General features: G+C 36.0%; 1 protein-coding gene across 1 annotated transcript in view; it reads right to left on the bottom strand.

Annotated features, from left to right (window-relative positions):
- LOC150100904 (uncharacterized) overlaps nt 1-15,322 on the bottom strand; it is a 243,714-nt gene that overhangs the window by 87,415 nt on the left and 140,977 nt on the right. Inside the window, exon 5 of the mRNA XM_090401933.1 lies at nt 8,431-8,531. Coding sequence (XP_090258059.1) covers nt 8,431-8,531 — 101 coding nt within the window. The remainder of the gene's footprint in view (nt 1-8,430; nt 8,532-15,322) is intronic.

Here is a 15,322-nt window from a genome sequence, read left to right as displayed (position 1 = left end):
AGTTTACTATATTCGGCATGAAACGCTTTGATTCCGATCTTTGAGTTTCTTATTCGGCTTTGAAATAATGTGGGATTTAATATCCCCTTAATTTAAATAATTCACATTCATTTAAAAAAAAAAAAAAAAAAAAACCTTCTGTTCGATTTTCGGAGGTGTTCCGGAAATCTACTCAAGTTTTTTTTTTTTTTTTTTTAATACCTTTCCACTCGGGCGCATATCGCACCATCCTTCCAACCGTGCTACGGAAGTGACAAAGTTGTTTAGTTACCATTATTTACTCTGCAAATTAATTATCACTCGGAGAAAGTTGTTTCAACTAAAAATTGCTTTATCTTAAATAATTTTTTTACTTTCCCGAAGATGTCATCGTTGTTCTAAATACTGTTTTCTATATATTTTTGCAATGTCATTTATTATTATTAATAATAATAGTCTCTGTATCATATAAAAGTATGATATAATAAGTTGTATAATATTTTCTAATTTTCGGAAAAAATCCTTAGAATCAATTATTATAAATAAGTAATATTGAAGTTTTGCTAAGCATACCTAAGGGAGAATTATCAGAATTATCGAGGAACAAAATGTACAGTAAAATACTTAATGAAAGACGTTCGTAAAATTTCGAATTGCTTTATATATATGCGGGAAAAAAAAAAAAAAAAAAAAAAAAAAAAATATATATATATATATATATATATATATATCTTTTTTTTTTTAAAGAGTCAAGATATATAACTGGAAGGAAACCTCCACATAGCCTATAATGAATGCGAAGAACCGACTGGGGCTTCGTCCCAATCAGTCCATGAAGATTCAACGAAAGAGAATTTATCGAACAACAATTCACCGTAAAAACAATTTATTGAAGTTGTTTTTCGTTGATCTTTTCGATGAATTCCTTATCATTATTCATCGGAACACTTATTTCTTGCAAAATATTGTTTTAACGGTTTCGTTCAAATTACCTTATCCAAGACTCAGACATCTTCATCCAGGATTTTAATAATTGTTTTATTATAGAACAGAACTTGAGAAATATTGCTGTAAAATTAGTATTTAATTAACTTAGCTGAAAAATACTTTGCTTATTAGGGATTATTACGTGGCATCTCCAAGGAATCGAAGGACTCATCTCGGAAAGGCACTTCATTCCATTCCACTCTGCTACACACACACATCTAATTTCCCAAGCTACTTTATTCTCTTACTACACACAACTACCATCAATGCCATTTATCGTCCATCACCACCGCCAACGATTTTATTTTATTTTATTTTGGGAAAATCCTAATGACTTCTCGTTATAAAGCTACCGGTTTGTCATTTTTCTTGTTTACTCTTCCGTTCTAAAATAGAAAACTGTAATATTTTTGTTAGTTTTTAGGATACCTGAGTGGTATACAGAACTTCAGAACCGTTCAGTAATTTTACGAGCTTAAAAATACATACTCGTAGCCAGGGCTTTTTTTCAGCCGAAACGGTCCGGAAAAGTTTACCGGAACGCGTTCTGGCTTTTTACACAGTTTTATTATCTGAAAACGATAAAATTCATCACATTACATTATTATTATTATTATTATAATTATTATTATTATTATTATTATAAAAACCTCCATGGAGTCAAAGACTCATCGTGGGAGGTCCACTGGTATACACACAGTTTATCATACTGTGCCTTAAATATATTCACTGCCTCTGCACACACCACACTCTCGGGCAAAGCATTCCAATCACTCACCACTCTCCATGCAAAAAACCTGCTCCTCACTCCCTTGCTCACACCCTCCTTATACAGCTTCCAGGAATGACCTCTTGTTCTCCTGCTATCCTCACCCATTCTGTGCAAAACCTCCCCGACGTTAATCTGGTAATAACCACTTAACAGCTTATATGTCTCAATCATATCCCCCCCTCCTCCTTCTATCCACCAATTTCTGCAAATTGCATTTTGTCAATCTGACTTCATACTCTACATTCCAGAGACCAGAAACCACTTTAGGCAATCGCCTCTGAACTTTTTCCAACGCAATTTCATCTTTTTGAAAACCAGGTGACCAGATCAATGACCTCTTGTTCTCCTGCTATCCTCATCCATTCTGTGCAAAACCTCCCCGAACGTTAATCTGGTAATAACCACTTAACAGCTATATGTCTCGATCATATCCCCCCCCCTCCTTCTATCCACTAATTTCTGCAAATTGCATTTTGTCAATCTGACTTCATACTCTACATTCCAGAGACCAGAAACCACCTTAGGCAATCGCCTCTCAACTTTTTCCAACGCAATTTCATCTTTTTGAAAACCAGGTGACCAGATCTGTACACAGTAATCCATATGTGGCCTGATCAAAGCCTTATACAAAGGAACCATAACATCCTTACTTCTGCAAATCAATGTCATCCGCATCATTCCCATTATCCGCTGTGTTGTCTTCACTATTTTAGTAACATGTCCCCGAAATTTTAGGTACTTGTCTACAATCACTCCCAAATCTCTCATTTCCTCTACCTCTTCCAAGATATTCGCACCGATTGTGTACTTCCCATCTCTTACATCCCATCTCTGCTTCCCAAATTTCAAAACCTTACGCTTTGAAACATTGAATTGACATCCTCACTTATTTACCCATTCAGACAGTGTATTCAAGTCCTCTTGCTAAGCTACAGCATCCACACTACTCCTGATAGCTCTGCCCAACTTTGCATCATCTGCAAACAACTGCACATCACCATTCAGACCTCTCCAGATATCATTTACATACAAATTAAACAGCAATGGACCCAAAACAGACCCTTGAGGTACACCACTAGTAACTTTCCTCTTCTGGGATATCGCTCCTCCATAGACAACTCGCTGATACCTATCAGACAACCAATCTCCAATCCAGTGAACCAATCTACTGTTCAGCCCCATCCGTTCCAATTTAATTACCAGCTTGTCATGTGGCAATTTATCAAACGCCTTTGCAAAATCTAAATATACCACTGTATATGCAATACCCTTATCCAACGCATTTGTCACTTTATTATAAAAAGTAAGCAGGTTGCTAAAGCACGATCTTCCTTTAGTAAATCCATGCTGGCCGCCAAAGAGTATTTTTCATTGCATAAGTTTTTGTAACTAATTTAATATCTTTATCATTGCACTTGGCTTGGCAAAATTATCATGGAAATGAATGTATATATAAATATTTGTATATTTTGAAGTAATAAATATTTAATGTGAATCTTGAACATATTAAAGATTAATCCTGGGTAAAAAAAATTCACCGTGAGTAAGCAGATAAACAACAAAAAAAAATGTTCTGAAGGCCTGTACGCCATCGTTCATTTAACTTCAAGTTTTCTTTGCCCTTGAGGAGACGTCATGTCAAAGTCATACTATTGTTTATCTGATATATTTTCCTTATAGTTGCTTCACATTTCAGTCTTTGCCAATCAATGTTGTAATAAAATTACTTTTGAATTCACTTTTTGGTGAATTGCTTTTTTCGATGATTTGCAGTTTCGTTGAATTGTGATTTTTTTTATGAGTTATTTTTTTCGATCGGCTTTCTTTTGGCCGATTGTCGTTTGGTGACTTATTTAAATAAAAAATAAACCCGCTAAGGAAGTAGGTGAGGCTGTTTTAGCCCTATCTAACTTTTGAAGACTGAGGGGAGTCATTATGCATGAGCTGGCTCGAGCGAGCCGTTTGTTAAACCGACAATGGCTATAAACTGCAGAGTGGCGCGCGCTTCAGTCCACAATGGCTGGCGGAATTTGGGGCGAGAAGCTTGTATATGGTGACACGGAAGAATCAAACAAGGGTGCATTTATTTCGGCCTCTTCTATACGCGGCAACTTGTGCAGGAATTATTTCCTATGGCAAATTTACAAGAATATTATTTTGTAACAAATATCCGATTTTTTTTTAATGCATGGGCTACTTATTAAGATAGTAACATTCCCATGCTCGAAATCTGTCAAAGAAATCGCATTTCTAGAATTGTCATGAATTTTATAAAGTCTTTAATCAAGAAAAAGAAGTTGGCGAGGTAAAATTTAGCGAATGGTCGGTGATAATGGAATGCGTTTATACTTTTTTATTATTATTAACAAGCAGGTTGTTAAACGTTTACCAGCATGCCCTCGCCAAACTATCAGTAATATGGAGTGGCATCCGGTGAAGAGAGTACGGCAAACAATTTTCGAGATTTCTTGGCCTCTAACCCTAATGTGATATATTATTGTCTAGAGTAGTGCGAGTTCTGCGGTCGATTTTCTCGAGTTTGCAGGATTCAAAACCCGAGTTTCTGGGAGAAAAAAAAATCCTAATTGCCCGTGCTTGCGATCAACTAACTCAGGAATTACATTTTCTTCATAATGACTTATTAGTTCAGTATCCACCCAGATACTGATCAAATGAGAATGGGTTTAAGCAGTTTGAGACGCAATGTGATCAAATGCTTTCCAAATTGGCTTAAACCATAAATAGCGATAATGACACATAACAATCAAATGGTTTTTATATTACGTTGCAATTACGACACACCATTCCAGCTATATTTCACATTTTTTATAGCTCTCTTTCTCCTCCCTTAAAACTGAATTTATTTAAAAGGATTCCTTATACGAATGATTATCCTTTCAAAAATATATTACTTGATTGTTCACCTCTTACGGATCTGTATTTCCTAATATATAAAAATATATGTTTGGAACAAGAACATATTCGTTTGTGACTTTCTATAGTCATCTGATATTGTGGCAGAGTAGTGTTTGATTATCTCACATTCAGAACACTTCAGAAAGCGTTTAACTATTTTTAACATTCAACTAAATGAAATTGTTGGGTATATCGTTCATATAGATTCCGATGTGTGCAGTACATTTTCCCTATTCTTGCGAATGACGTCATCCCAATTCTGCTTACTGAAAAGTAGGTATTCGAATTTTCTGTTGGTAAAACAAATTAATGGTTCGCTTATCAAAATTAATGAAATCCATTACGATTTATGATATTTTTAAAACGAAATGCACAATCTCCATTCTTTCCTAACCCAACTTAATCACATGAGTTACATAATGTTGTTCTGTAACTAACGAAACATATTTGAATGATGTATCGTTAAAAATGTCATGCATCAATCTTAACCGACAACATCGTCGTCATTTTCTATAAGAATGATGATTTCCATCAGTAGATGATGCAAGAGGGTTGTAATCGTACCTTTCTTTCTCTCAAATAAAGCTTCTTCACTTATGAATCTACGTCTGTGAATTAGAAGGCTGAAATGATAGCCATTATTCTCTGTCCTTCTCGTGCTATTATTCCTAGTCCAAGCGAAGGCATCTCTTAAGGTCTTCCAGCTGCATTTTCCCACCGAGGAAGAGGCGGAAGTAATTTCTAGAAACAGCACCGTGTTCGTTTTTAACAGTTTAAATGAACACCGTGATAATATTTCGAATGCAGACGATTTCCCATTGCGTTAAGTTTGCTTTGGTATGCAACTAATTCCACAGGGAAATTCCTTTATGAGTTTTGCGCGAAAAATACGAAGAGCCTCCTTTCATAAGAACTATTACTGTTACTCAAGCTGTGTCATTACTGGTGGCAGCGAATCTGTCTTAAGAAAAAATCCTCGCTCTGAATAAAGGCGAAGATAGAAGCATCAGAATTTGAACTGTTGTCTGCTCAGCACTGCACTTCTGCATAATAATAATAAAAAAAAAGTAAATGCTTGCCAGGTGATCGTTATTTTAACCACAAAATTAACATCAGCAGTTTTTAACGAGCGGTAAACTAATTGTTGCTTTCTACCAATCGATTTTTCATCATAAATTTAACTAACTCGAAAGCTGCATGCTTGAGGTGGCCATGCGTTGTACGTCGTACATCTCTCTACTCCAGTAAACACATTGCGTGGAACTCGCTACAGCCGCGCTTATCTCACTAACAGTTGTTGCTTTATCTTGTTCATTCTGTTTCGCTGATAATGTCATGTTCGGCTAACTGCTCCACATCGCATGTCACAAGGTCTGTTGGCAGAACTGGTCGGTTGATATGTTTGTCTCTAATGTAAGTTTTAGGGACTTTGCTATGACAAAATCGCATCTGTTGAATTCTCACGTTCATTTTGTGCTTGGAAAAACTGAAAATTGACACAATTAAGTTGCTAGCTGTGGAAGGAAATTGTATGTTTAAGAATATAGAATCAAAAACTTAAACGATCTGATATTGTGAACAATCTGGACACAGAAAAAAATCCTAAATGAATCGTACTTGGCTATAGGCTCATATATATATATATATATATATATATATATATATATATATATATATATAATATCCATTACTAAATTAATCGCCTAAAAGGCTTCTTTCTGGCGAAAGTAACATTTATTAAAAAATAATATCATGCATCCTTTTTAATTCCATAACTAGATTTAAGCCACATTCTCATAAATTCTCAGGAAAGTTTTAATCTGGCTATAAGAATTAAAATGGATATATAATATCCTTTATGTAAATAACTTACGCTCTCAGAATGAAGCCTTTTGGGCTCTTATTTTAGTAATGTTTATACTCACCTACCGAGAGTTCACTTACGAAAAATATACTTTTCTGACATGGTGATTAACTAAATGGTTTTTGACTTTGTAGGTTTCTGCCTGGTCTCTGATGAGAACCAAAAGTTCGAAACAGCTGTCAGCGAGTGAAACCTAAAATGCACTAATAAAGGAGGAATGGATGGGGTCGTAGGCTGTGTTGATGTCCTTTAAGTACTGCTAACCAAGGTAACTCCCATTTCGAAGATTGTGTTCCCATAACTTCCCAGGAAAGTTTTAAACTGGCTATGGAATTAAAATACAGGATGGCCATAAAATAACTTTCCCTCTTTGGAGGCATCTGTAGCTAAAACCAATAAACAGAATGAGACCAAATTTTATATTTAAACTTTTGAAGGCATGGGGAGATGATACCCGTGAAAAAAAAAAAAAAGCTTTCGTACCAAAAGTCGCCGATAGGGGAAATTTTGGCGCTGACAGAGCCGAAAACAAGCGGATAATTATATTAAAGGCAGATAAAATGGAATAATAACATTTCGATGGTGTAAGCGACAGCCGCGTCACTCATTCCAGCTGGATATGTGGCGCGTTACAATGATAATAATAATAATTAAACTAAAACAACTTGCGGGAGACAAAAATTAATGTAGTGATTTAACTCACAGGAATTAATGTTTTTTTCATTTCCTAGTGATCCAGTTTTTTCAAACTTCTTAATCATAGCTCTCAGTGCTACAGCTGACACAGGACCTGTACGCAGGTTATGAAGCCTTCTAAATTCCCGAAGGGCCGCTACGGCATTGCACTGTTTAAGATAAAACAACTTAACAAGTAAAGCATGCTGAGGCAAGGTAGGACGCATATTGAGCACAATTCGTCAGTCATTCGAATAACTGCCTGAACGGTCCCAATCCTTTTTAAGTGGAATTGGTGGCGCTGATGTCACGTACGCATAGTCAAATTTGCATAATCTTTTTTACCTGCGTTTACTGCAAATATTTGACTGTTTTCCGCCAGCGCCAAAATTTCCTCTATCGGCGACTTTTGGTACTAAATCTTTTTTTTTTTTTTTTTTTCGCGGACATCATCTCCCCATGCCTTCAAAAGTCTCAGTATAAAATTTGGTCTCATTCCGTTTATTGGTTTTAGCTACAGATCCCTCCAAAGAGGAAAAATTATTTTAATGCCACCCTGTACATATATAATATTCTTTTTATAAATACAATATCCATATTTATTGCTTTGTGTTTCCTAAATACGCAAACATTTTGGCTAATAAGTATAAAAATGCACTTGAAGGGATATATTCTACATTGGTTTAAACTATAATTTCAAAAAGCCTTAAAATGCTTCACTTGGGGCACTGCAGCGCGAGTAGGTGAAAAACCGGGAAACTCGGGTTTTTCATCGGCAAATTGGCCCTGTGAACATACACATTTACAAACTAAAAGACTTACTCTTAGAGAAAGTCTTTTAGTCATCAGAGGAATCGCAAGCCAGTTGTATTAAATTGCCTTAAGATCAATTTATTATTATTTGACACCTCCAGAGAGTCCATAGACTCATCGAGGGAGAGTACCTTCTCTACAACTCTGTCTCCACTAACTGAGCGCAACTACACCAACGACATCTACCGCCACCACTGGTATTTCCACAGACAATCACAAACATCCATGCCCATAGCGGGATTCGAACCCTCAGCCTTTTGGCTGGAGAGCGGATACGCTGGCCACTCTGCTAACCAGGATGGCAATTGGATGGGCATGACAAGCATATTTAGTATATTTAATATTTATTATTATACTAGTAAAACTGTTTTATATTGTTATGCAGGATGCATTTATGCTATAATAATAATATTAAATATGTTACCTGTATAGCTAAATGGCTGTCCATCTGCCCACTGATAATAATTCTCATAGGTAATATCATTGGCTCCTATCCAGAAAGCCTGATGTGGAGCGTGAACAGGACTGAAAGGCAAAGGATAAATTAAGAACGTGATTCTCTGCAGAATTTTAAATTCAATATAATTATAGTTTACGAATGTGTATACAGGATCTTAAAGAATGCATTTCTTCACCTTCCATTATTTCATTGATGCAATGGATAAAATATTGTACTTCTCAAAAGAACAGTTATTATTGTGAAGGATAAATGTCTGTCTGTTAAGAATTTTGTGTGGCTTTCTAAGATTTAGTAATCTTCTCATCGCTGAATTGTTTGGTTCATTTTATGTAGGTGCTGACTTATATTAAAAACTTTTGAAATTCCTTGAAATATGGCTTTTTTTTTTTTCAGCCGATAAAGAATAGTAAGTTGGAAACATGCCAGTTGTATGGCATTATCGTTTGTCGTTTACGAAATCGAAAAACGCTTTCAAATTTAAAATATTTGAAACTTCTCAAGGAAAAATATTTAGAATTTATGTTTCAACTTAAGACTGAGTTTAGCCGCGTAGATAGTTTAATAGAAACAGGAGTTTGATTTAGCTGTGAGATTTGTAATTTGCACAATAAAATGATAAACATTAATTCTTTAAGAACGTCAGACAAACTTTGTGTATAATAAAACAGTGTACTTGTTTAAGACGCATGACGTTCTGCCTCTGTGTTTCCATAGGAGCAGGAAGTTCTGTTTGCGTCTACCAGGTGAAAAGCACGCCTCGATAGCTTAGTTGGTAAAAAGTTTTTCTTGTTTACTGCAGAGGCTGTGGGATGTTTATTTGAGCCTTCTTAACGAACTTGCATGGTTACTTGAGTTTATAGAACTTGGCTTTTAAATGACAGAGTGATCAGTATATGTTTTCGTTGTGAGTAGCTCATGTTACCGTGCTAAGGAAGTTACGTAGCCCTTCGCACTACTCGGGAAGTTTTACGTTTCAGTGTACCTACGCAGAAAATATGCAAACCATGCTTTTTCGAATAAGGCGATTTTTTAGCGGCCACCTCAAGCCGAGACTATAGTAGTTTTAAAAAAATAAATAAAATTATTGTATTACTGACCAGCTGGGTGGTTACAATAACCATGAAACTCGTTCAAGCTAAGTTAGGATACTAAGATAGCTAAGAAATATTGAAACTTTTTTCCTTTGTCTTGAGAAATGTAAAAAAATTTATTCAAAATAATCCTGCCTGTTTTAGTATACTCGCATTCACCAATTTCATGTTCTTAACTAATGGAAAATTCTCAGAGGAAAATAGTCAATAATATTCCAATAATGTTATAACGACTAGCATTATCTGTGCTAAGTTCATCACTAAATATTAAATAAATAAATACAAATTTAGAGACATATATTAAATAGCGCAAATCTATGTTTGTTATTCAGCGTTCTGTGGATTCGACTATTTTCCCCAAATTACAAATCTCTGTATTAGCGATTCTTTTGGTAAAAAAACAATTATGCAAGTAGAAAAAAATAAATAAGGGAAGATGATTTAAAGTCATAAATCTGTGGTGAAATTGCGCTAGCCACTAAAACGCAATTGATTTCAAATCACGACACAAACCTTCTGTCTCACGCCACCAGAATTTTCTTCTGAAAAAAAAAAAAAAAAAGAAAAAAAAAAAGAGGACACAGTTCGTCTTTTCCAAAGACGAACAGTGGAAAAGGGTTCGATAAATGAAATTGGCATGAACGGAACGTGTGTAATTGCTTGTAGCGGCATGGTAAAAACAACCACAACTAACCTTAGTAAAAAAAAAAAAAAAAAAAAAAAAAGATGACAGCCATGATTAATGGACTCTATTTTCGGATGAAGGGGTGGTTTTAAACAGCACGTACCCCAAAGAAACATTTGTTCTGCTTCTTCTGATTTAGAGGAAGAACCCCAGGTGGTCATAATCACAATTTGTTCTTCCGATAGAGGGCGTACGAAGGCTTTCTTTCTAGTGATCTACAGGATAGCGAGCCAGGATATGAGATATCTGGCTAGTTTCAGGCATCATCAATAAGAACCCTAACATAACAATATAGAAATTTCATTAGTTTTATTACTACTTTTTTGTAATGTAGCTTTAGGGACTGCATCAGCTGTGGCCTTGAGCATTAAGGCAATGTCACGTGCACTTTGCGTGCCTAGCGAGGAAGATTACCTGTAGGTTTTTTCCTCAGTTTGTCTACAAGCTATGCCACGAACCTGCCAGAGAGACAGCCGTCTTTTAGTGCTTGCAGTAACTGCATGGAAAGTTTTCCCTGTAAGTGAAAGCAAGCAACACGAGACTTGTCGTAACGCACGTCTTTAGACTCACTCCGAGACAAAATGATTAAGTTGATGCCATCCCCAACACTTCTTAAGGTTATCTGAAGTTTCTAAAGTAAGTAATATCATGATGGATTAAGTCTACGTACACTATCCCGTATAAATAAAGATTGCATGAAATAAATGCAATGGAATAAGTTTTTATTATTATTTTTTTTTTAGAGCGAAAGAGAAAACCTTAAAATCGAACTGCTTTGGCTGTATGTATTACGTGTTTGTTCAACTGACTGTTTAACATACCGCTACAATGCATTTTAACTCACTCGCAAATGTATTGCTTTAGGAATTAACTTAGATAACATTCATGGCTCTTACAGAATACAGAGACAAATGTAAGAAAGCTAAACAGTGTGTAAAACTAGCTAAACAAAAGTCATGGGAGGACTTTGGCAAGAACATAGAAAATAAATATCAAGAAGGTGGCAAAATATTCTGGAGATTGTTGAAGAAGCTTAGGAATGGAGGAAAGAGTGCTGTAAAAGGAGTTAGAGATGATAAAAGTGACATGAAAACAGGAGAAAAAGATATCCTTGAAGTATGGAGTAATTACTTTGAAAAACTGCTAAATGAAACAAGCAGTGATGACAGCACAGTGGTAAAAAACACTGACCAGGCATGCAGTCAGGAATACATATCAATCCTTGAAGTAGAAAAAGCCATCAAAGGCTTGAAATGTGGAAAGGCAGCAGGAGTAGATGATATTCGACCAGAAATGCTGAAGTATGGTGGTATAAGAGTCTTACAGTGGCTGCACTGCATAGTTCAGAAAGCCTGGACAGAGGGGCGAATTCCTGATGATTGGAGTAGAGTTCTCATAGTACCCATATATAAAAAGGGAAATAAAACTGAATGTGAGAATTACAGAGGTATTTCCCTACTGAGTGTTTCTGGCAAGATCTATGCAAGTATACTTGAGAAACGGTTGAGAAGAATTGTGGAAGAAAAGCTTGGTGAAGAACAAGCTGGATTCAGGCCAAATAGAGGCTGTCAGGATCAGATCTTCACTTTACGACAAATAGTCGAGAAAGCATGGGAATACAACAAAGATCTGTATTTAAGTTTTGTCGATTTGGAAAAGGCATATGACAAGGTGCCAAGAGAGAAGCTATTCAATACGCTGCAGTTATATGGTGTCAATGGGGCATTATATCAAGCAATACTTAATCTTTATTTGAGTTGTAAGTCAGCAGTTAGAATTGAAGGAAGTACAGGAAGATGGTTTAATGTTAAATCTGGTGTGAGACAAGGATGTACATTATCCCCTCTGTTATTCATTATCTATATGGATCACATTATGAAGGAAAGTGGTATTAAACATGATATGAAAATTGGAGATGTTAATGTCAGCTCTTTGCTTTATGCGGATGATATTATACTTCTAAATAAATCCGCTACAAGTCTGCAAGATTCTCTGACTAAATTGAATAGCTGTTGTAATAGATATGGTACGAAGGTCAGCAATAAAAAGACAAAGACAATGAAAATAGGCAGAATCATTGAAAATGTCAACTGTGTTGTGAATGGAGAACCTGTGGAACAAGTAAAACATTTCAGCTACTTAGGCACGATTTTTAGTGAAGATGGTAAATTAAATATAGTAATAGACAACAGAATCAGCAAAGCTGGTATGGTGGGAAGTCAATTGAATAAATTCATATGGAATAAGAAAGAAATTAGTCGGAACACTAAATTAGCTGTATACAAGACAGTGTTCAAACCAGTTTTAACTTATGGATCTGAGAGCTGGGTCAGAAGTAAAACACTTGACCAAAGACTAGAGACTGCAGATATGAGAGTCCTGAGAAAGATTATAGGCGTGAACAGATGGCATCAATGGCAATATCATATTAAAAATGAGGATATTATGAAAGAACTTGACATTGTCAGCATCCAGGAATGCGTTAGCAGAGCTAATCTCAGGTGGTATGGTCACTTAAATAGAATGGGAGAGGAAAGATTAGCAAAACAAGTGTTCTCTGCCAGGTTGGCAGGAAGACGACCCAGAGGATGACCAAGATATAAGTGGATTGATATGGTACAAAGTGCCTTAGACGATAGAAATATAAGATCTGATAATGTTGGAGTCTTGACAAGTAACAGACTGATTTGGAGGAAAATTGTAGATAAAGAAGTTAGTAATGATGTAATTTTTTCATGTAGTACTGTCATATCCTGTACACCCCTTGAGGGTACATGGCAGGAATTTGATGATGATGAACATTCATGGCTTTTTTTTTTATTTTTACGACAACTCATCGACGAAAGTTGTAAATTTGATACTCCCGAAGCTCTTCTCTAGAGACACACATGATACTTGTCAAAAAGTCTATTCACACTTCCAAAGAGTTTGTAGTAGTTGCATCCCAGGATATGAAATTCATCTATTAATTCACCCATGCACAAAATTGGGGAAGATTCGCAGCCTATTAGTTGGTGAGCGGGTACGCTATCCACTTTGCCAACCAGGCCGACATATCAAGAGTACATGAAATCAAACCTTAGGATTGAAATCCGGTGATCGCGTCACGCTTGAAGACGGTTTCTGCGTATAATGCACTCATCTGAATCTGTTTAATGGAACTGTTTATCAGGAGTACAAATGGTAGGCGCATCATCTTACATGAAATAAATCTTGAAGATTTGGGATGACTCAGCAGTAGTACGTCTGGAACTGTGTGATTCGAGTACCTTAAAAGCGCCAATGAAGAAGTTACAGATGTTATTATTTAGGATCACCTCAAAACGACTAAAGCTATGAGACGAGTATATAACTTATAATTACTTGAATCTTCTGACCAGTTTGTCTGTTTTATGGGGAATGACCCTAGAATGATCCAAGCTTGCAGTTTCTGTAAAGAAACTTTAAGCTGCGCTAACTCCTCACCTTTACTTGAAGAAAAAGCCGATAAATATTCCTCTTCCTAGCTGGATCTTAGTTGATAACGATATCCTTAACTGGAAAGATATGCAAAATCTACCTAGGATTCGATCAAAATGACTGGATTTTCAGTTGAAAGCGACAGGTTTTCCTTCTGAAAACTCAGTTCTTCTGCCATCAAACGTGCCAGAAGAACTGAGTTGACATTCACAATTACGTTAGCCTCATATGCTGTGTTGCTCTTGGGCCGCAATTCTGAAAAACCGTAGACTGATTTTGAACCCATAGTCCTTCTGACTTCCCTATGTTGAGCGTTTCATCCATCAGTAATACCTTCAAACAATTTATCTGGACTTGCATTTTCACGCCTCAAATAGATGAGTTTATCACATCCTTTCAGAGTTTAACGTTCCAATCGTGTTGTTACAATGCATGCATGTTGCTTTCAAATTGTATTTCAAAGAATGCGCCTTTCATAGAACATAACATCCCCTGATATTAGGAAACTCACATACTCTCTTATCTATGGATTGATCTGAAATGTGTCATTGTCTTAAATTTGTTTATAAACTCGCGAATGCTTTTGAAATACAATAGATCACACCACACCGAGTTTCCTGTTTTTCCCCTTCTGAGTGGGGGGCTTTCTTTCAACATTTGTCATTGAATTGTTTCGTTATATGGAAGGCGGGGAGAGACATGGGGGAATCCATGGAAGTTAAGATTGTTCTCAGTCAGGAAAGAGATAAGAGCTATGATTTTCTCCCAGAGAGAGCAGTGAGTGAGTGGAATAATTGTCCTTAGGGGTAGGGAGTGCATCTAGTGTAAATGAATTTAAGGGAAGGTATGATAGCTGGCATCATAACTGTAATAACATGTAATTTACAGCCTCCCTCGATGAGTTCTTGACTCCCTGGAGATCTCAGATAATAATAATAATAATAATAATAATAATAATAATAATAACCAGAGAGAGAGTGCTTGTGTCTTGCTTTTCTCATGCAGCATAGCGAAAATTTGTTATGCCATATTACATCATCCGTTGAATATTTTTTGATAACAAAAAATTGTAACACTAATCAAGCTTTACGTAAATTTTTCCTTTCATTCTTCATATATTCTGTTTACAACTAGCTAACAAAACATGATAGCCGCTTTTCCTTACTTTACTTACTTACTTTTTAAGGCATTTCCACTGTTCAGAAGTTGTCTTATAATCCTGTTCTCCATTGTGAACGATCATTCCAGGAACCTTCTTGCAATCTTCTAATTCGCATTGTCTCTACAACTGTTCCTCTCCATGTAAGTCGAGACCGTTCTCTCTCTCTCTTCTGTCTCCCTGGTGGTTACAATTCATTACTCGCTAGCGCCATCTCTCCTATAGTATGAAATATACCCGTATTACTGTAAAGATCGACATTCCAGGAGGTCCATCACATTTCCTTGCAAATTCCATTTCTCCATCATGATCTTATTTCGAACTCTGTAAAGGCGAGATATACACGTACTTCGTTGTAAGCCATCCATTTCTACAGCTATTAGACGACTTTTCTGCTCTGCACTCAATGTCTATCCTTCTCTCCCATACATCAGAACACATTTGGAATATCATCTTCTTGGT

This window comes from Typopeltis vanoorti, chromosome 12, assembly GCF_054136105.1.
Source record: "Typopeltis vanoorti isolate ZY-2024b chromosome 12, IOZ_Tvanoo_1.0, whole genome shotgun sequence".
Classification (NCBI taxonomy): domain Eukaryota; kingdom Metazoa; phylum Arthropoda; class Arachnida; order Uropygi; family Thelyphonidae; genus Typopeltis; species Typopeltis vanoorti.
The sequence above is the reverse complement of the archived record's forward strand: the minus strand, read 5'-3'. Positions and strand labels throughout refer to the sequence as shown.